The following is a 22,441-nucleotide window of genomic DNA, read 5'->3' on the forward strand; positions in this document are numbered from 1 at the left end:
GAATGTGGTGAGTGAGGAGGAGTCTCTGACGATTTGGGGTAGTGAGTTCCATAGGGTGGGAGCAGCGATGGAGAAGGCCCTGTCCCCCCAGGATCTGAGTTTGGTCCGGATGGGGGGGGATAGGAGATTGGCAGCAGCAGAGCGGAGGGTGCAGGTGGGAGTGTGCCTATGGAGGAGGTCAGTCAGGTAGGATGGGGCCAGGTTATGGAGGGCTTTGTAGGTCATGAGGAGGAGTTTGTACTGGATTCTCTGGGGGAAGGGGAGCCAGTGGAGTTTGTAAAGGACGGGGGTGATATGGTCACGGATCGGGGTGTGGGTGAGTATTGAAGTTTACTGATGATTTTTGAGGGTGTGCCATAGAGGAGGCTGTTGCAGTAGTCCAGACGGGAGGTGATGAAGGCGTGGATGAGGGTTGATGCAGCTGTGGAGGAGAGGGATGGACGGAGATGGGCAATGTTTTTGAGGTGGAAGAAGGCTGTCTTTGTGATGTGTTCGATGTGTTTGTCGAAGGAGAGGGTTTGATCAAAGATGATTCCAAGATTCCGGATGTGAGGGGAGGTGGATACTGGGAGACCATCAATATTGAGGATGAAGTTTTGGGTGGATTTGGTGAGCGTTTTTGGACCAATGATGATGATTTCAGATTTGTTGCAGTTGAGTTTGAGGAAATTGAATCACTTGGCCTCTACAGCCGTCTGTGGGAAGGAATTCCACAGATTATCCTCCTTCTGACTCAATAAAATCCTCCTCATCTCCATTTAAAATATACACAAATTTATTCTGAGGCTGTGCCCCCTAGTCCTAGACTCTCCCAATGCTGCAATAATGCGGCGTGGACTGGTAGGGCCGGACAGGCCTGTTTCCATGCTGTAGTTGTTATATGTTATATATATGTTATATGTTAATCCTCTCCATATCCACTCTGTCGCAGGCTTTCTTTATTCGGCAGATTTCTATGAGATCCCCCCCCCCCCCCCCTCTTCAGCCTTGTTCGGGAGTTCGGGCACAGAGCCACCAGTTAGATTTATGTAGGAATTAAAACAATAGACAAATGGAAGCTCAAGATGAAATTGGTAGATTGAATTTAGGTATTCTGGATGGAGGTAAGGCGTTTTGAGTTTCAAAAGGCATCGGATGAGATTTTAAAAACACGTTTTGCGTTTCAAAAGGCATCGGATGAGATTTTAAAAACACGTTCAATTAAATGACTTAATTTTTGTTAACTCGCATTCGAATTATCATGTTTGAAGTTTGTCCATCTGCCCTCCCGTAATGCTACCCTGTGCGTCATATTTCGATTCTATGTCATGAAATAACGAGACAATATTAATGAATGAATGAATGAATGAATGAATGAATGAATGAATGAATGAATGAATGAATGAATGAATGAAAGAATGAATAAGTTTATTGGCCAAGTATGCATATACATTGAATGTGCCTTTCCGCCCCGCTCACAAATGACAACACAAACATACAGTTAACAATTAAGAATAAAGCATAACCACATCCAAACAATAAGGATGCAACATTACGGTCTAAACATGTGGGTGAAAATAAACCAGAGCAAAAAAAGAGACTACAGACTTTGGTTATTGAGTAGAACTATCACTCGTGGAAAAAAACCTGTTTTTATATCTGTCTGTGGCTGCTTTAACAGTCCGGAGACGACTTCCAGAGGGAAGTGTTAAAGATTGTTAAACCAATGCTCCTGAATGCAAGGGATACTTTCTGATCCACGTTATCTTTCCGCTTACCCTATTGATCTTTTTGACTGGTCCTTGCGTTGTCTATCACCATTATTGGTCTTTTGATCTAATATTTTCGCCGAAGGTCACATCAACTTTACCGTTTGCTTATTTCAGCAGATTAAGCTCTTTCCAGTTGTTCATTTGCATTGCTAATGTAACTTTTAGCTCGTGACCTTAATTATTTGCATGAAATCGGGCTGTTTACGAAATGTGTTTACTCCGGATATTTGCTCGGATATTGGTGCCAGAATACCAGCAGGTGCGTTTGACCCATCTGGTTGCCTTCATAAATCTTGACACATCTGAAATGTCCAGGGTCAGGGATAGCCCTGATACGTTCTACTTAGTACCATTCTCAAAAGCACGCATTAAGTTGGAGACCAAAACATGACATGTCTGGACACAAGATCGCCATTTTAACGCTCTGTGCATTTTAGCAAATGCGCAGGCACAGCATTACATATTGTTGCATGTATACATCACACGCAGCTTTACCATATTGTTGCATGTATTCATCACATATCTCCCCCCTTAGAATTGTGATACTTTTTTTTATCATAATGATCTCTATCCATTATGTTTCCAAATTATTTTTCTATAACAAAACCCAATTTAAGTAAATTCAAAAATATGCATCATTTTGTATCTAATTAAATCCAGTTTCGTTGCGTTTACATTGTCCATATAACCGAGTCCGTATAGTCAAGTCTGTTGCCAAAATCGTCCGTTTTCAGAATCCGTAGTAATCCGGTCGCTTTCTATTTCGCTTTGGGTACTGCTTACACCCTGAATTGCTTTCTTTATTGCGCTCTGGTGTCGCGTCCTCGACGGTGTAATCGTGGTTGCTTCCGTCGAGATTTTCATGTGCAACGCTTCTTTCGTTGACGTCTTCGTTGACTGCAGGCTTACCCATGTCGAAATCTATGGAATCTCCCGTTTCGTTGGTTGTGGGGGATTCGATTTCGCGTTTCAGAATCTGGTCTGCGTGACGTTTCCAGATTTCTACACCGTTGACGTGAACCTCGACCGGGTACGAGACAGGACCTAGCTTCTTTGTGATGCGTCCTGGTACCCATTGCTCGCCTCCCGCGTAGTTGCGCACTAGCACGCTCTCTCCCTCCTCAAATTCTCCAGCTGGGCGCGAATCGTGGTGCAACTTCTGTGAGAATTGTTTGTCACCAATGGTCGCTCTTTCATCTGGCACCGCGATGTTGAAACACTTGCGGATTTCCCTTTTCATCAACATTTCAGCCGGCGTTTGCATTGTAGAAGTGTGCGGCATTGAACGATACGAGATGAGGAATCGAGACATCCTGCCTTCACCATCTGCACGGCGCGCTCTGCTAGCCCATTGGTTGCTGGATGGTATGGCGCACCTTTGACAAGACAAATGCCATTTGCTTTCATGAACTTTTCGAACTTTTCACTAGCAAAACATGGGTGTTGTCAGAAACCAGTGTATGCGGAAGGCCATGTGTCGCGAAACTTGTCCATAGTGACGTCACTGGTAAGCGTGCGACAGGTCAAGTTTGGTGAACTACTTCCCCTTCGCCAGCTTCATAAACAACTCATCAATCCGAGGTATCGGATACTACCATATCGAGCTGCTGTATTCACCGTTAACCTGCAGTCTCCGCAGATTCTCACGCTACCGTCTGCCTTGTCAATGGACACAATCGGTGCCGCCCATTTTGAGTGTGGAATGGGTTCTATGATTTTCTTCTCCTGTAGGCGATCTAATTCGTGAACAACGCGATCGCGACGGGCCAACGACACTGATCGAGCCTTGATGAATTTCGGTGGTACGGCCGGGTTGGTGTCGATGTCGACTTCGAAGCCCTTGAGCGTCCCGAGTTCCGCTTTGAAGAGGTCACCGTATTTGGAGAGGAGACTCTGCAGGCGGTCGTTCACGTTGACCTGGTTCACCTCCTGCCAGTTGAGTCGCAGAACTTCCAACCACTCACGGCCAAGTAGGCTTGGGCCCGCCCCGTTCGCTACCAGCAGCTTGAGAGTCGCTGTTTGCTAGTTGTGAGGGATGGGCACCGAAAATTCTCCAAACAATTCCAATTTCTCTCCAGTGTAAGTACGGAGAACCAAGGTGCTATCACGAAGGCGTAACCTTTCACCTTTTTGCCACTGGTCCTTCCACGTCTCTTCATTAATAAGCGTAACTCCAGCTCTGGTGTCGATTTGCATGGAGATATTCTTTCCCCCCAGACACATGTCCACAGTGAAAGGAGTAACTTCTCACCTTTAGTATGATAAAGATCATACATATCACATTCCTCGGTCAGCTGGTGGCTTTTTTTCCGTTTTTCCGGCTGACTGCTATTCCATCCACTCTGAGCATTTTTTTCCACTCGACTTGCACACCCGTAATAAGTGTCCTTTTTACGCAGTTGAAACAATCCATTGTTCGCTGGACAGTCGTTCGGATCAGTGTGTGGAGAGCCACCACAGCGATAACATAAAGATCCTCTTACGGTTCCCCACTTGGGTTGAACACTGACCTTGATTTCGCGATTTTGTTGATCGCTTGGCTTGGCTTTTGTTTCCCGCCACGGAGATCAGCCGTGTTGCGATCTGCCGTCTCCATTGCGGTGGCGATACCAAGTGCCTTTTCGAAATCCAGCGTGGCTTCCGACAATAATCGACGCTGAATGCGGTCATCATCAATCCCACACACCAAACGATCACGTAACATTTCATTGAGCTTCGAACCATAAGCACAATGTTCAGCGAGGTGACGTAACATGGCCACATAATCAGCGACTGACTCACCCGGTTGACGATTACGCGAGTTCAATTTGTAACGCTGGTCGATGACCGACGGTTTCGGGACCTTGTGATTCATGACTGTTAACACAATCTCAGAATATTCAACTTGCCCAGGTTTCTGTGGAGCAAGTAAACTCGAGATGAATCTGAAGGTTGGTCCTCCACAGACGGAAAACAAGATAGCCCTCTTCTTTCCTGCATCTGTAATGTCGTTGACTAGGAGGTAATGTTCAATGCACTCTGCGTACTGCACCCAGTCGCCATGTGCAACATCAAATTCCCCTATTGAGCCAAAAATAGCCACAACAGCGAGTCACCAGGCGAAACTTCAAAACAATTTATCCTCGTCGGCAATTAATGATACGTTGCTGAGGGGAAATTCAAGTCTTGTTAGCCATGGCGTATGAACAAGTTAATTTAAAATCTGTAAGCCTGCAGGTACAGTTGGCAGTGAAGAAAGCAAATGGTACTTTGGTCTTCATAAGGAGAGGAATTGAGTATAGAAACATAGAAACATAGAAACATAGAAAATAGGTGCAGGAGGAGGCCATTTGACCCTTCGAGCCAGCTCCGCCATTCATTGTGATCATGGGTGATCATCCACAATCAGTAATCTGTGCCTGCCTTCTCCTCATATCCCTTGATTCTACTAGCACCCTAGAGCTCTATCGTACTCTCTTTCAAATTCATTCAGTGAATTGGCCTCCACTGCCTTCTGTGGCAGAGAATTCCACAAATTCACAACTCCCGGTGAAAAAGTTTATTTTCACGTCAGTTTTAAGTGGCCTCCCCTTCGTTCTTAGGCAGTTTTCCACGGTTCTGGACCCCCCACCCTCCACCCCAACATTGGGAACATTTTTCCTGCATCTAGCTTGTCTAGTCCTTTTTATGATTTTATGCGTATCCGTAAGATCCCCTCTCACCCTTCTAAACTCCAGTGAATACAAGCCTAGCATTTCGAATCTTTCCTCATGATAGTTCCTCCATCCCAGGGATTACCCTCGTGAACCTACGCTGCATTGGCTCAATAGCAAGGACGTTCTTCCGGACAATGCTCCCTTCTATCGGTTTAATTTATGCCTCACGCTGCCTCGGCAAGGCCAGCAGCATATTCAAGGACCAGTCGCACCCTGGTTACTCCCTGTTCTCCCTTCTCCCATGAGGCAAAAGGCATAGAAGTATGAAATCGCACGCCACAAGATTCAGGAACAGTTGCTTCCCAGCGGTTTTCCGGGCAACTCAATCATCCTACCACAACCAGAAAACAGTGCTGAACTACTACCCCAGTAATTTGCGTTGGCTCGCTCCGGTTTTCTCCCTCACTCCAACGACTGACAGGTTTGTAGGCTAATTTGTTTGGCATAATTATAAATTGTCCCTCGTGTGTGAAGGATAGTGCTAGCGTGCGGGGATCGATGGTCGGCGCGGACTCGGTGGCCCGAAAGGCCTGTTTCCGTGTTGTACCTCTTTCCTACACTAAACTACACGAAACACCGAGGACCAACGAGCAGGCGTGTTCACGGAAATCTTTAATGTCTTGTTACTTCTTTCTGAGGTACCCACCTGCTTAAATAGAGAACAGACAATAGACAATAGACAATTGGTGCAGGAGGAGGCCATTCCGCTCTTTGAGCCAGCACCGCCATTCAATGCGATCATGGCTGATCATTCACAACAAGTACCCCTTTCCTGCCTTCTCTCCATACCCCCTGACACCGCTACCTTTAAGAGCTCTATGTAGCTCTCTCTTGAAAGCATCCAGAGAATTGACCTCCACTGTCTTCTGAGGCCGAGAATTCCACAGATTTACAACTCTCTGACTGGAAACGTTTTTCCTCATCCCCGTTCTAAATGGCCTACCCCTTATTATTAAACTGTGCCCCCTGGTTCTCAACTCTCCCAAAATTGGTAACATGTTTCCTGCCTCCAACGTGTCCAATTCCTTAATAGTCTATATGTTTCAATAAGATCCCCTCTCATCCTTCTGAATTCCATAGTGTACAAGCCTTGTTGCTCCAGTCTTTCAACATACGACAGTCCCGCCATTCCGGAAATGAACCTAGTGAACGTACGCTGCACGCCCTCAATCAGGACCACTAACAAGAGCAAGTTTTCATGATGCTTTATCACGCTGTAACGGCTGCCGTCCAGTGGCTTTGATATCGATCATCACAAAGTTGTCCGAGGGGTTGGTTCTGGTAAACATTAACTCCGGCCTACCAAATAACCTTGATCTACTACAGTTCGCTTATCGCCACAACATGCCAATGGCTGATTCCATCTCGCTGACCCTGCTCTTATCTGTGGAACAACTGGATCAGAAGGGCACCAACGCCAGTCCTGTCTTCGTCGACATACCTTACATTCTTTACCATTATCCCAATCAAGCTCGTCTCCAAATACGTGTAGCTTGAAATCAGTACTCCGCGCTACAATTGAATCATCGACTCTCAGACCATCAAAGCAAAATCAGTGAGGATGTGACAAATCGTCCTCTTACTGTAAAATCATGACTGACAGCAGAGTCCAGATGTGGAGCTAGACAGGGGAAGAGATGACAGGTTGGACGGTAGAACTATTTTAAGGCAGTTGCAAAAAACTCCAGAAAATGTGTCTCATTCCTACCAACTCCTTAGAATCCGCGACCCGTGCCCGTTCAGATGAAATGAGGGATATTCCGAGTTCGTTGGGAATACTCGCGACATAAACAATTTTCCCGCGCTATACAATGAGTGTTCGCTGCTGCACCGATCAAGGTATAGCAATTCGCGTTAAGCAGGCAGACGTTACTGTAGAACTGCCAATGAACTTACTGACAGCGTTCCTTGTCTGCCCCCCTGGTGGTGGGATAACTACGGTGAGTAAATTATTGTGAGTATGGCACAGGGAGTCCTATTCGCGTCATTGTGGGGAATGAACTGTTCTTCCAGTAATGACAAAGGTACACATTGTTTGAGACATGCTCAATTATCTTTGGGGTGGATAGACGAGGGAACCATTAGGTACATGTATTTGATATGCTTTTCCCATTATTTATCCATGGTTAAGGCGCAGTTGGTATCTTTGTGTGTTCTCTGGGTCGATGTGGCTGAGATGCACGAGAGACAATAGACAATAGAGAATAGGTGCAGGAGTAGGCCATTTGGCATTTCGTGCCAGCACCACCAATCAATGTGATCATTGCTGATCATTCTCAATCAGTACCCCTGTTCCTGCCTTCTCCCCGTACCCCCTGACTCCGCTATCATTAAGAGCTCTATCTAGCTCTCTCTTGAATACATTCAGAGAATTGGCCTCCACTGCCTTCTGAGGCAGAGAATTCCACAGATGAGCAGGATTTTCACTGAATCTGTACTTTGTCTTGCTTGTGCAGATGCCAATAACCTGGACTAGACTTGAAAATCGTTTTCAAATTAATTTATTTTTATGATTATAATGGGGAGTATATTCTTAAGTCATTTAAATGCGAAATATTCTCTGACATAAAGCTTACATTTGACTTTAAATAATATCGCTTATTCTTCTCCCTCCGCTTCTCTTTCGAGATCGGTGGAATCCAGGGCCACTTCTTGATAGTCCTTCTCCAGCGACGCCATGTCCTCCCGCGCGTCTTGGAACTCCCCTTCCTCCAGCCCCTCTCCTACGTACCAGTGGACAAATGCCCGCTTGGCGTACATCTTGTCGAATTTGAGGTCCAGGCGGGACCAGGCCATGGCGATTGCGGTGGTGTTGCTGAGCATGCAGAGGGCGCGTTGTACCTTGGCCAGGTCGCCCCCCGGCACCACCGTCGGGGGCTGGTAGTTGATGCCCACCTGCGGGGGTAGTGAAAGTGCAGACATTGGATTTCAATTCCTCGACCCCTGTCAACATGCGAGCTAGTCCCAGCCCATTCGCCGTGTAAACCCCATGCTCTGGATGAATTGTAAAGCCTCTGTTTCCAGGGCGAGGGCGCTGTAAAGGGGAACGAGGCAATTAAGTGATTATCCCAAGTCTTCACATCCTCCCCTCTCAGATGCTCAATGTTTCCTGGAGTATACTTCCTCGCCGATTGCTCGTCGAGGCGAGAACTTCCGGCCTATTTGAGCAATACAGCTGAAGTACAAAAAAATCTAGAAATCCAATCCACCCCTTGCGCCTTCAAGACAGGACCCCTCTTGAGAAGTTTGGACTCAGGAGGGACATTCCCAAGGGATTTCTCAATTGGCTGTTTTGCTGGGATGAGGATGGATTGGGATGCTGATTAGCGAGCGCACAGTGGGGTACTGGAGGAGGTCCTTGTTCAGTTACTGTGCATGATACACTGAGTTATGCTCATCATTCCTAGATGAATCGTTCATCTGGGTTATCGGTTAGAAGATAAACACCCCCCCCCCCTCCCCTCCCCTCCTCCCCCGGGAACACCTGGTTTTGTCTCAACCGCTACACTTACCTTGAACCCGGTCGGGCACCAGTCCACGAACTGGATGGAGCGCTTGCTCTTGATGGTGGCGATGGCGGCGTTGACGTCCTTGGGCACCACGTCCCCGCGGTACAGCATGCAACACGCCATGTACTTGCCCTGGCGCGGGTCGCACTTCACCATCTGGTTGGCCGGCTCGAAGCAGGAGTTGGTGATTTCGGCCACAGAAAGTTGCTCGTGGAAAGCCTTCTCGGCCGAGACGAGGGGCGCGTAAGTGGCGAGCGGGAAGTGGATGCGCGGGTAGGGGACCAGGTTGGTTTGGAACTCAGTCAGGTCCACGTTGAGGGCGCCGTCGAAGCGCAGAGAGGCGGTGATGGACGACACGATCTGCGCAATGAGGCGGTTGAGGTTGGTGTAGGTGGGCCGTTCGATGTCCAGGTTCCGCCGACACACGTCGTAAAGTGCCTCGTTGTCCACCATGAAGGCGCAGTCGGAGTGCTCCAGGGTGCAGTGGGTGACCAGCACCGAGTTGTACGGCTCGACCACGGCGGTAGAGATCTGTGGCGCAGGATAGACGGCAAACTCCAGCTTGGATTTCTTACCGTAGTCGACGGACATTCTCTCCATAAGGAGAGAGGTGAAGCCCGAGCCGGTGCCGCCGCCGAAACTGTGGAAGATCAGGAACCCCTGGAGTCCGGTGCACTGGTCCGCCTGGAGAGCAGGTAAGAGGAAATTATGAATAGAACATCGGATATGATGTTACTGAACTACCAAGCTACCACTCTCACTGGGAACGAGGACGGCACTGGAGCGCACTGCGAGATTGTCCATTTGTGCACTTCGACCAACGCGTACTTGCCGAACAAGCTGGTATTCTGGGCAATTACGGAATGTATGCAGTTGCCCGCTATCCCCGTGATGTGTACACATGTCATTAATGGTCTCATTGTTAAACCACGTTTGGGTCTCAATTTATTTCGAAAGTCGTAAATGTATTCGGGAACTGACGACACTCAGCAAGGGAGCCTTGCCTTAACTTCGTCATTAACTGGGTCAGAATGCCACCAACGCCAGTCCTGTCTTCGTCGACGTACCTTACATTCTTTACCATTATCCCAATCAAGCTCGTCTCCAAACACGTGTAGCTTGAAATCAGTACTCCGCGCTACAATTCAATCATCGACTCTCAGACCATCAAAACAAAATCAGTGAGGATGTGACAAATCGTCCTCTACTGTAATATCATGACTGACAGCAGAGTCCAGATGTGGAGCTAGACAGGGGAAGAGATGACAGGTTGGACGGTGGAACTATTTCAAGGCAGTTGCAAAAAACTCCAGAAAATGTGTCTCATTCTTACCAACTCCTTAGAATCCGCGACCCGTGCCCGCTCAGATGAAATGAGGGATATTCCGAGTTCGATGGGAATACTCGCGACATAACCAATTTTCCCGCGCTATACAATGAGTGTTCGCTGATGCACCGATCAAAGTATAGCAATTCGCGTTAAGGAGGCAGACGTGACCGTAGAACTGTCAATGAACTTACTGACAGCGTTCCTTGTCTGCCCCCCTGTTGGTGGGATAACTACAGTGAGTAAATTATTGGTGCCCCTCCGATCCAGGTGGCGGCGTAAAGAAATTATAAAACTTTGGTTAGCGCGCACTTTGGAGGATTATGTCCATTTCTGGTCGCCCCATTACAGCCAATATGTGGAAGGTTGGAACAAGTTTTGCCGAATGTTGCCTTTACTTGAGGGTACTCGCTACTTAGGGAGGTTGTTAGCTGTTGTACTTTTTATCGGAGCATCGGTTTTTTTATGGGAAACCTGTCCATAAATTGGACGAATAGATGGGGTAGACAGTCAGTATATTTTCTTCCCAAGGTGGGAATTTCAGCTATCACGGCATAACTTTTATATACAATCGGTACACGAATGTTTTCGGCTTGCTATTGGGACTGAAACACGCTCCCTGGTGTACGGTTGAGACGGAGAAATTGTTGGATGCTCTACTGCAAGTCCACTTACCACCTTCCTGAGGCGATCCAAGACTAAGTCCACGATCTCCTTGCCGACAGAGCAGTGGCCCCGGGCGTAGTTGTTTGCCGCATCCTCCTTGCCAGTGATAAGCTGCTCGGGATGGAAGAGCTGCCGGTAGGTGCCGGTCCGCACCTCATCTTCAGGAGAGGGAACAAAGTGCGGAGAATTAACAAGCGCTACATACGCCCCTCCTAACTTTTGGGCGGTCACGGTGGCGCAGTGGTAGAGTTGCTGCCTTACAGCGGATGCAGCGCCGGAGACCCGTGTGCGATCCCGACAACGGGTGCTGTCTGTTCGGAGTTTGTACGTTCTCGCCGTGATGTGCGTGAGTTTTCTCGAGATCTTCGGTTTCCTCGCACACTCCAAAGACGTAGAGGTTTGTAGGTTAATTGGCTTGGTAAATGTAAAAAATGTCCCTAGTGAGTGCAGGATAGTGTTAAAGTGCGGGGATATGTGGTCGGCGCGGACCCGGTGGGCCGAAGGGCCTGTTTCCATGCTGCATCTATAAACTAAACTAAACCAAACCACGCCGAGAGGTTTTGATACCGGACATATGAGCACTCGCCCGCCATGCTTAATTACCTATCACCGTGGGTTCCAGGTCGATGAATACGGCCCTCGGTACATGCTTGCCCGCCCCCGTCTCGTTGAAGAAGGTGGTGAAGGAATCGTCGCCGGCTCCGATGGTCTTGTCGCTGGGCATCTGTCCATCCGGCTGGATCCCGTGCTCCAGGCAATACAGCTCCCAGCAAGCGTTGCCGATCTGGCACCCGGCCTGGCCGATGTGAACGGAAATGCACTCGCGCTGGAGGCGGGGAGAACACGAACACGAAGGGTGAGGAACGAGTACTGACAAAGTCGCATTGCGAGATACGGACCGAGTTGGAAGGGGGCGTAAAGACTTCGGATTACTGTCAGACGCGTCCCACCCATTCCTTCTTTCGGCTCCATGCGTTCCCATATTCCGAGCCAGGAGATACCGCCCCCCCCCCCCCGCCACCCCCCCCCTCCCCCCTCCCCCCCCCCCCCCCCCCCCTCCTCCCACCAATCCCAAGGTTACCACCCTGGCGTCCTGCAGGTCCCTGTGCCTCAGCGAGCCTTCCGGTTACAAATTGATTCTCTGAGCACCGCTCCCCTCTCTCTGATTGGTGCACGCCGCCCACGGAGGGCTCCCGTTCACCAATCATACGCCTCTCTCCATGGAACCCGGCGGCCCTCAGAGTTCTACCACGTCACCTACCATAATGTCGGGCGATCACAGCAGCCCTCGACAAGCACTGGCTGACGCCGCCGGTCGCGCTATTTATACCCCGACATTAAGGGGAGACCACTCCTCTGATTGGTTTTCTGGAAGAATGGTTGCTAGGTGCCATGTAAACAAAGTCATAGAGGGACCGGCGCTGATTGGCCGCTTTGTCTAAATGACGTGGTCAACTTTTGGCCGCAGTAAATAATGGGCATTGTCATATCATCGTAAACACTGAGTCAGACCCCAAGCAGAGACCCCTACAATCAAAGCTGCAGCAATCACATCACTCAAACAGTCCTGCAATCGTATCAATAGGAGTGGGAGTAGGCAATACGGCCCTTTCTACCCTGCGGCCAATCTACTGTACTATCTCAACACCCCCTGTTGAGGTAACCTATCTTCTCTGCATTCGGCTCCACTGGGCTCTAGAATTCACAGGGTTCACCACCGTTTGTTTGAAAGAAAATAACCGCAGGTGCTGGTACAAATCGAACGTATTTATTCACAAAATGTTGGAGTAACTCAGCAGGTCAGGCAGCATCTCAGGGGAGAAGGAATGGGTGACGTTTCGGGTCGAGACCCTTCTTCAGACTGCTGTCAGGGGGGCGGGACAAAGGAAGGATATTTAGAGATACAGCGCAGAAACAGGCCCTTCGGCCCACCGGGTCCGCGCCGCCCAGCGATCCCCGCACACTAACACTATCCTACACCCACTTGGGACATTTTCCCAGCCAATTAACCTATAAACCTGTACGTCTTTCGAGTGTGGGAGGAAACCGAAGATCTCGGAGAAAACCCACGCAGGTCACGGGAAGAACGTGCAAACTCCGTACAGACGGCGCCCGTAGTCAGGATCGAACCTGAGTCTCCGGAGTTGCATTCGCTGTAAGGCAGCAACTCTACCGGTGCGCCACCGTGCAGGTGCAGACAGGAAGTTAGAGGCAGAACTGGGAAGGAGGAGGGGGCGGGGCGGGAAAAGAGAGGGACAGGGGAACTATCTAAATTTGGAGAAATCAATCCTTCCTTTGTCCCGCCCCCCTGACATCAGTCTGAAGAAGGTCTCGATCCGAAACGTCACCCATTCCTTCTCTTCTGAGATGCTGCCTGACCCGCTGAGTTACTCCGGCATTTTGTGAATAAATGCCGTTTGTTTGAAGACATGTACGCTCGGCTGGGTCCAAATTAGCCGATGGACAGAAGATGCGAAAGCATGAAAGCATGTACATTCAGGTTTGTGAACAGACTTCCCAGATTTTTTAGCCTCTCATGCGATGCGATACGATAGAACGTTGTTTATCGCAAGAGGAAAATTAGTCTGCCAACAGTCATAAAACACAACATGATACCTGAAACGTGAAAATATAGTGACGAGTGGAAAGGCCAAGATTGGGGATGTGCAAAGATTGCGCTGGGGCAGGGCGGGGGTGGGGGGGGGGGGAGGGGGTTCAGTCTACCCCACGACAGAAGGGGGAGGAGTCGTACAGTTCGAGAGCCACGGGAGCCTGTGTTGTTGCTGAAGTTGCCCCTAAAGTAGACTAGTGGGTCTGAAGGCTGATAAATCCCCAGGACCTGGTGGGCTGCTTCCCATGTTGCTCAAGGAAGTGGCTTTAGAAATCGTGGACGCATTGGTAATCATTTTCCAATGTTCTATAGATTCAGGATAAGTTCCCGTGGATTAGAGGGAAGCTAATGCTGTCCCATTTTTTAAGAAATGAGGGAGAGAGAAAACGGGAAATTATAGACCAGTTAGTCTGACATCAGTGGGGAAGCTGCTTGAGTCAATTATAAAAGAAGAAATTGCGGATCATTTGGATAGTAGTAACAGGATCCTTCCGAGTCAACATGAATTTACGAAGGGAAAATCATGCTTGACTAATCTTCTGGCATTTTTTGAGGATGTAGCTAGGAAAATGGACAAGGGAGAGCCAGTGCATGTAATGTACCTTGAATTTCAGAAAGCCTTCGATAAGGTCCTACATAGGATGTTAGTGAGCAAAATGAGAGCACACGTTATTGGGGGTAGGGTACTGACATGGAACATGGATAGAAAATTGGTTGGCAGAAAGGGAACAAAGAGTGGGGATAAATGGGTCCCTTTCAGAATGGCAGGCAGTGACTAGTGGGGTACCGCATGGCTCGGTGCTGGGACCGCAGCTATTTACATTAGACATTAATGACTTGGATGAAGGGATTAAAAGTAACATTAGCAAATTTGTAGATGACACAAAGCAGGGATCTCACCGGCAAATTGGCGGAGAAAGAGGTAATTGTTTCACAGATTCATAGAGCATGGATATCATTCCTCCGACCGCACTCGTCCATGCGGAAGCAGATTCCCTATCTACGCTTAACCAATTAGACCACGTTTGACCCACATCCCTCTGAACATTTCCCATCATAAGGTCATAAGGTCACGTGATAGGAGTAGAATCAAGTCATTCGGCCCATCAACTATACTGCGCCATTCAATCATGGCTGATCTATCTCTCCCTCCTAGCCCCATTCCCCTCTCTTCTCCCCATAACCTATGGCACCTATACTAACCAATCATCTATCTCCCTCTGCCTTACAAATATCCACTGACTTGCCTCCACAGCCTTCTGTGGCAAAGAATTCCACAAATTCACCATCTTCTAACTAAATAAATGTCTCATCTCCTTCCGAAAAGAACGTCTCTTAATTCTGAGGCTATGACCTCTAGCCCTAGACTATGCCACGAGTGGAAACATCATTTGCACATCTCTTCTATCGAAGCATTTCACTATTCTGTACGTTTCCTCTCCCTACCCCCCCTCCCCTCCCTCCCTCGCACACCTCCCCCTCCCACCTCTCCCCTCCCTCCTTCCCTCTCCCCCTCCCCTCTCCCCCATCCCCGCTAGGGTTGCCTCTCCTGCATTGGTGCAGCACCCTCTCCGCCCCCAGTCCCTCCTCCCCTACTCCCCCATCCCTTCTCTCAGCAACTCCGCCCTCCCCTCTACCCCCTCTCCTCTCCTCCCTCCACCCACTCCTCCCCCTTCCACGCCTCCTCTCCCCCTCCTCCTCCTCCTCCTCCCCTCCTCCCACTCCCTCCCCTCCCCCCTTCCCACTCCCCTCTCTCCCCTCCTTCAGCCCCCTCCCTAAGGTGGCCCTAAAACTGTCGCGCTATCGCGCACGTTTTGGCTTTAGTTCAGGAACAAAACGAGAGTTTTAGTATATAGATTGCATTGTTTGCATTTCTGAACCTCACTCTGACTGAAAGTGTTCCAGAAGCCCGCCCACGTGTTTTGACAGCCTGGTCCCACATCAGTCGATTTCACGAAACGTGCACCGAGGGGAGGCTTGAACTTCGGATTACTCCCCTCCAGCACTTGATATCTCCCTTCCTCTGCCGCTCCCGGATTCCAACTTCTTTCAAGACCTCGGGAGCTTCCAGCAACCTTCTTCACTGTGTTAATCACTATTTTGAGTACTCGCAATATTATACTGCTGGATTTCCCTGGATTTTCCAATAGTTGGTACGGCATACTGGCGCAGCGGTGGAGTTGCTGCTTTACAGCGCAGGAGGCACGGGTTCGATCCTGACTCCGGTTGCTTTCTCTGCAGAGTTTGCACGTTGTTCCCGTTACCTGCATTGCTTTACGTCGGGTGATCCGTTTTCCTCTCACATTCTAACGACGTACAAGTTTGTAGGTTAATTGACTTCAGTAAAACTGTAAACTTGTCCCGAGAGTGTAGGGCCAGTTTACCCGCTGTATTTCTAAATTAAACTAAGCTAACCTAAAATGCTAAGCAGTGAATACTGCAAATCGCTAAGAAAGTTTCCGCAAACGTCCATTCGTTCTTCTGATACCACTTCCTTCCATTCGTAGTACATTTTATTAAGAGTGCGTGTTAAACATTCGCCTCGGTGGCAGCTCCGCCGTTCATAAATGCCTGTGCTGAGCTACGATCTTAAAGTAAACCCGTAGATTAAGTGACACAATGTGGAATGAATGGAATACTTTATCGTCACATGTGATTAGGCACTGCGAAATTCTTTGCTTGCATACCCACTGCCACCTACTGCCCTGGCAAAGTTACAAAGCACGCCGGCTCCTGCTTTTGTTCTCCCCCCCCCCCCCCCACCCTCCCCCACGCTGGGTCCGCCATTGATCGCCTCTCAGGGCGATCTTCTACGCTCTGGGAATATCCGGGACGCCGCCGCCGCCGCCGCCGCCGCAGCCGCCGCCGCGAGGCCTCACCACCGCGGAGGCCCCATCATTGCCGAGGCCTCGCGCCTGTCGGCGCCCCACTTCATGCCCTACGTGATGCCGACCCGGGCCCCAGCCGCGGGCTCCATCTGACTCTCCGACGACCCGGACTCGCAACCGAGAGGTCCGGCTCCTCCGCCCGACCCTCGAGGCCCCGGCCGGGTAACTGACTCTGTGAATTTATTCTGACTGGCCATTTATGATTGTTCCCATATTACAGCTAACGTGGCGTCGATTGTGATCCTATCCCGGGGAAAGTGCGGGCTCTCCAAAGGTACCTCTCGCTACCTCGTGGCCACGGCTGCTGCGGATCTGTTGCTCGTTATAGCCGACGCCATACTGTATCGTCTCAACGGTTTATAATCCCCATTCATTTTCCTGTTTATTACCGAGGCCTGTTCTTTCCACAAAGTCCTCATTCACGCGGTTATAGACATTTCCGTCTGTTTGACGCTGTCGTTCACATTTGATCTTACGTAATGATTTGTTGCCCGAAGCCGAGGACGAAATACTGTACCGAGAATATTGCAGCCAGGATCATAGATGCAATATCGCCGCTAAAAAACTTCCCATGGTACATCGGAACTCACCATAATGATACAGTGCAGAACTTTTCATGGGGCTGTAAAATGAAACTGGGATCATATACTCATGGATAGGTTTCAGAAGCATTCATTATATTCTCACCCCGATACTTCCAATGTTGCTGATGCTCTTAGCGTGGAACACATTGCAGCGGCCACAAAAATGCTGCGAGGCAGCAAAGTGATGCAAATCCCATTGATGCCGAGATGGAGAACTGGAAGAAGTCTATCATCTTACTCTTTACTATATCCGCCCACATCATCGTGCTCTGGATGACGTGCTTTATATTTTTCGTCTGGATGCCAATTGCAGAGCGTTTTTACGGAAGCAGTTTCAGAGACCCGGTGTTTGTCGTGGACGAAACCACAAACATGCTGCTGTTTCTCAGCTGCTGCACGAACACTGGTATTTATGCAGTTGTAGTGGCCTTGCGGAGGCCAGAAAAAAGGCTGGACGCCAGGCAGGTTTAGTAAAGCTCTTTATTTGGCTGTGAGCTCCTACTCACAGCGAAGTCCACGTAGGGATAAACCACACCCACCAACGGGCTGACTCTTAACCCCTTAAGCCTGTCCGTCAAGTGACGAGGGGGCTGACCCAAGGAGTGGCCTGATACCCAGGGACCGCCAAACAGTGGAGGGAGGGAGGGAGGGAGGGAGGGAGGGAGGGAGGGGGACGCGGAGGGAAGGGAGGGGAAGGGAGGTGGAGGGAAGGGGAGGAAAGAGGCGAGGGGAGGAGGGAGGGGAGAAGGGAGGGCATGAGGGAGGGTGGAGGGAAGGGGAGGGGGGAGGGAGGGGTGAGGGAGGGGGTAGGGGGAGGGATGGGAGGGGGGGAGGAAAGGGTGCTGCACCAATACAGGAGAGGTTTGGGCCCAACGGGTCCACTTGGTCTAGTTGAGTATAAGAGTCTGGCTGCTTGTAAGGAGTTTGTACGTTCTCCCCGTGACCTGCGTGGGTTTTCTCCGAGATCTTCGGTTTCCTCCCACATTCCAAAGACGTACAGGTATGTAGGTTAGTTGACTGGGTAAATGTAAAAATAGTTCCTAGTGGGTGTAGGATAGTGTTAATGTGCGGGGATCGCTGGGCGGCGCGGACGTGGTGGGCCGAAAAGGCCTGTTTCCGCGCTGAATACATATGATATGATATGATATGCTTGGAGTACTGTGTGATATTCAGGTCCCCCAATACTGGAATAATGTGGAGGCTGCAGAAGAACTTTACCAGAAAGCTAGACACGAAATGCTGGAGTAACTCAGCATGACAGGCAGCATCTCTGGAGAGAAGTAATGGGTGACGTTTCGGGTCGAGACTCTTCTTCAGATTGAAACTCACGGGAAAGGGGGACGAATAATATAATAATAATAATAATAATAACAATGCATTTTATTTATATAGCGCTTTTCATATACTCAAAGACGCTTTACAGAGATTTAGAGAACATAGGGAAATGAATAAATAGATAAATAAGTAAATAAGTAAACGAACAGAGAAAGGAGACAGAAGGTGAGGTGACCTTCAGTGGTTGAAGACAGTACTGAACAGGTGAGACTTCAGCAATGTTTTGAATGTGGTGAGTGTGGAGGAGTCTCTAACGGTTTGGGGTAGTGAGTTCCATAGGGTGGGAGCAGCGATGGAGAAAGCCCTGTCCCCCCAGGATCTGAGTTTGGTCCGGATGTGGGGGGATAGGAGATTGGCAGCAGCAGAGCGGAGGGTGCAGGTGGGAGGAGGTCGGTCAGGTAGGATGGTCCCAGGTTATGGAGGGCTTTGTAGGTTATGAGGAGGATTTTGTACTGGATTCTCTGGGGGATGGGGAGCCAGTGGAGTTTGTAAAGGACGGGGGTGATATGGTCACGGATCGGGGTGTGGGTGAGTAGACGGGCAGCGGAGTATTGAATGTATTGAAGTTTACTGATGATTTTTGAGGGTGCGCCATAGAGGAGACTGTTGCAGTAGTCCAGACGGGAGGTGATGAAGGCGTGGATGAGGGTTTCTGCAGCTGTGGAGGAGAGGGATGGACGGAGACGGGCAATGTTTTTGAGGTGGAAGAAGGCTGTCTTTGTGATGTGTTTGATGTGTTTGTCGAAGGAGAGGGTTTGATCAAAGATGATTCCAAGATTCCGGATGTGAGGGGAGGTGGATACTGGGAGACCATCAATGTTGAGGATGAAGTTTTGGGTGGATTTGGTGAGCGTTTTTGGACCAATGATGATGATTTCAGATTTGTTGCAATTGAGTTTGAGGAAATTTGATAGAAGCCAAGATTTTATTTCAGTGATGCAGTTTGTCAGTGTAGAGTGTGTGGTGGGGGAAATTGATTTGGTGGAGATGAGGAGCTGGATATCATCGGCGAAGCAGTGGAAGTTGAGACCATGACGGCGGATTAATTGACCAAGGGGGAACAGGTAGAGGATGAAGAGGAGGGGGCCAAGGACTGAGCCTTGGGGGACACCTTGGGGGAGGGGAGCGGTGGGGGATTTATAGTTGTTAATGGAGATGAACTGGTGTTCTGTCAGAGAGGTAAGATTTGAACCAGGATAGGGCTGTGCCGGTGATGTTAAGGGAGGTTTCAAGTCGGGTGAGGAGAATGGAGTGATTTATGGTGTCAAAGGCGGCGCTGAGGTCAAGTAGGATGAGGATGTTGAGGTTGCCAGCGTCGGAGGAGAGGAGAATGTGGTTTGTGATTTTGAGGAGCGCAGTTTCAGTACAGTGGTTGGAGCGGAATCCGGATTGGAAAGTTTCATACAGGTTATTGGTAGAGAGGTGGTATTTGAGTTGGGAAGCTACAGCACGTTCCAAAACTTTGGACAGAAAGGGTAGGTTGGAGATTGGTCTGAAGTTATAGAACAAACGAATAGAAGATATGTAAACATGTAACAATGATAAAGGAATAATATAGAACAAACGAATAGAAGATATGTAAACATGTAACAATGATAAAGGAATAATATAGAACAAACGAATAGAAGATATGTAAACATGTAACAATGATAAAGGAATCAGTTCTCTTGTTCTCTCGTTCTCCGTCGTCTGGACAGTATCTCGCGTTCCCCTTTCCAGTGACGTTCAGTCTGAAGGAGGGGCTCGACCCGAAACGTCACCCATTCCTTCTCTCCTGAGATGCTGCCTGTCCCGTTGAGTTACTCCTGCATTTTGTGTTTATCTTAGGTTTAAACTATCATCTGCAGTTCCTTCCTGCACATTTACCAGAATGCTGTCTGCAGTACAGGGTAATAGCTACAAGATGAATCGCAGAGGGGGAGTAAGATTGGAGGCTTTAGAAAGTAGACAGCCGGAAGTGATAAAATCGGAAATGGTCTGTGAGATTATGGCCTGGTGCTCATCCGTGGGAATCATGGTCCAAGGATAAGTAGGAGGATAATTTTGGGAGTCTTTGGAGGGCAGACTAACTGCAAGTCACCCTTGCTTCCCCGCTTTCTTCATCCCTCCCCCTTCCTAGTTCTCCGACCAGTCTGACTGTCCTCGATTAAAGTTTATCTCTCTTGGCTTCGTTGTCACCTCTCCCCCAGCTAACAAAAATGATCTATTCTACATTTTTTCTTGATCACATCCCTTTTGAAGTCTCGTTTTTATACCCTACACTTCCTCATTTCTGTGTCTCCCTCTCCCCTGACTTTCAGTCCCAAGAAGGGTCTCGACCCGAACGTCACTAATTCCTCCCTTCCAGTAGATGCAGCCTGTCCCGCTGAGTTACGTCTGCATGTTGTGCCAATCTTGAGCTACAACGTGAGTTTGGACAAACCTGGATTGTTTTCTCTGGAGCGACAGAGATTATACTCCCGGAAGAAGTAAATAATATTTTAAGAGACATAAATAGCTTAGACGGGGCCAAACTTCATCCAGCTGAGCACAGCCAGCAGTTGACTCTTTTGCTTAAGATTTCAGCATGTCCTCTGTTTTTCAGTGGTCCATGTATTTACATCTTGGTTTATCTGGTGTTATATTTTACGCAGTTTGCAATTGCTGTTGAACATGCGTTTCACACGCGTAGGAGTGTAGCTATTTCGGTGCGCTTTTAATTGAGGTGCGCTAAAGTGGGTCACTCTCTTATCCTCTGTTCTCTGTGGAAGGTTCAGCTCGATTTTGTGGCCACGGGCGCTTGTTCGATTCTTATATCTTCCTCGCAATTCGCCCGATAATGAGCAGATTGGTAAGGGGATCAAGTGGTACCGTTTCCACTTCTGTGCAAATGATTGGTTGTATCCTGGAATGGAAAGAGAGTAACGGTGGCGCAACGGTCGAGATGCTGGTTTACAGCGCTCGCAGCGCCAGAGACCCGTATTCGATCCCACCTACGGGTGCTGAGTGTACGGAGTTTGTACGTTCCCCCCGTGGGTTTTCTCGAGAACTTCGGTTTCGAAAGACGTACAGGTTTGCAGTTTATTTGGATTGATATCAGTGTAAATGTCCCTGGTGTGTGTTAATTGGGGACCATTGGTCGGTGCGGACTCGGTGGGCGGAAGGGCCTGTTTCTGCGCTGTGTCTCTAAACTCTATTAAACTAAAATGTGCTTGTACGGAAATCAGTGTAAAAGAAGTTGGAGTGCACGTAGATTCCCCAATGATTTGTTTGCCTGAATTTAATCGCGATCTTTCTTTCTTTCGTGTCCATCATCCAAATGTTACGTCCCTATCATCGTCCGGCCTGAATGACTGCATGATTAACAACCATTAGCCTGCAAATGCTTTGACATAATCTGCTGGGGTAGGGGATCGTGGAAATACTGAGAAATAAAAGTGTGCACAATCTGCACATCAAGATTCAAGATCAATTTATTGTCACATGTACCAATTAAGCTACAGTGACATTTGAGTTATTTCAGGTTCGATCCTGACTACGGGCGCTGTCTGTACGGAGTTTGTACGTCTCCCCGTGACCTGCGTGGGCTTTCTCCGAGATCTTCGGTTTCCTCCCACACTCCAAGACGTGCAGGTTTGTAGGTTAATTGACTGGGAAATGTAACAATTGTCCCTGGTGTGTGTAGGATAGTGTTAGTGTGCGGGGACCGCTGGGCGACGCGGACTCGGTGGGCATAAGGGCCCTGTTTCCGCATCTCTAAATCTAAATCTAAAAACAAATCTATACAACATGCTAAGTGAAAAGCACCAAGGCACACAGCCACATAAAGAAAAAGTTAAGATAAACATCCACCACAGCGAATTCCACATTCCTCAGTGTGATGGATGGCAATAAAGTTCAACCAACTTCCTCTTTGTCCACCCACGGTCGGGGTTGTTGAACCATCCGCTGTCGCCGTTACCGACTCCCCAGCCCTCGCGTCGGAATGATCGAAACTCCGGCGTCGGACGGTTGGAAATAAAACTCCGCGGCATGGAGCGCCCGAGTGTGCCTCTTCTTACCAGAGACCGAGGGCTTCACGATGTTAAATCCCGCA

The 22,441-nt window shown here is 48.9% G+C and overlaps 1 protein-coding gene across 1 annotated transcript; it reads right to left on the reverse strand.

Annotated features, from left to right (window-relative positions):
* Nucleotides 1-8,044: 8,044 nt before the first annotated feature.
* LOC144611049 (tubulin alpha-1B chain-like) lies at nt 8,045-11,768 on the reverse strand. Its single transcript, XM_078430137.1, has 4 exons — nt 11,552-11,768; nt 10,958-11,106; nt 8,959-9,639; nt 8,045-8,341 (listed from the first exon to the last, which is right to left on the reverse strand). The coding sequence occupies exons 1-4, from the start codon at nt 11,670-11,672 to the stop codon at nt 8,045-8,047; spliced, it is 1,248 nt and encodes a 415-aa protein (XP_078286263.1). The 5' UTR covers nt 11,673-11,768.
* Between the last annotated feature and the right edge of the window lie 10,673 nt (nt 11,769-22,441).

This window comes from Rhinoraja longicauda, chromosome 39, assembly GCF_053455715.1.
Source record: "Rhinoraja longicauda isolate Sanriku21f chromosome 39, sRhiLon1.1, whole genome shotgun sequence".
NCBI classification, from domain to species: Eukaryota; Metazoa; Chordata; class Chondrichthyes; order Rajiformes; family Arhynchobatidae; genus Rhinoraja; species Rhinoraja longicauda.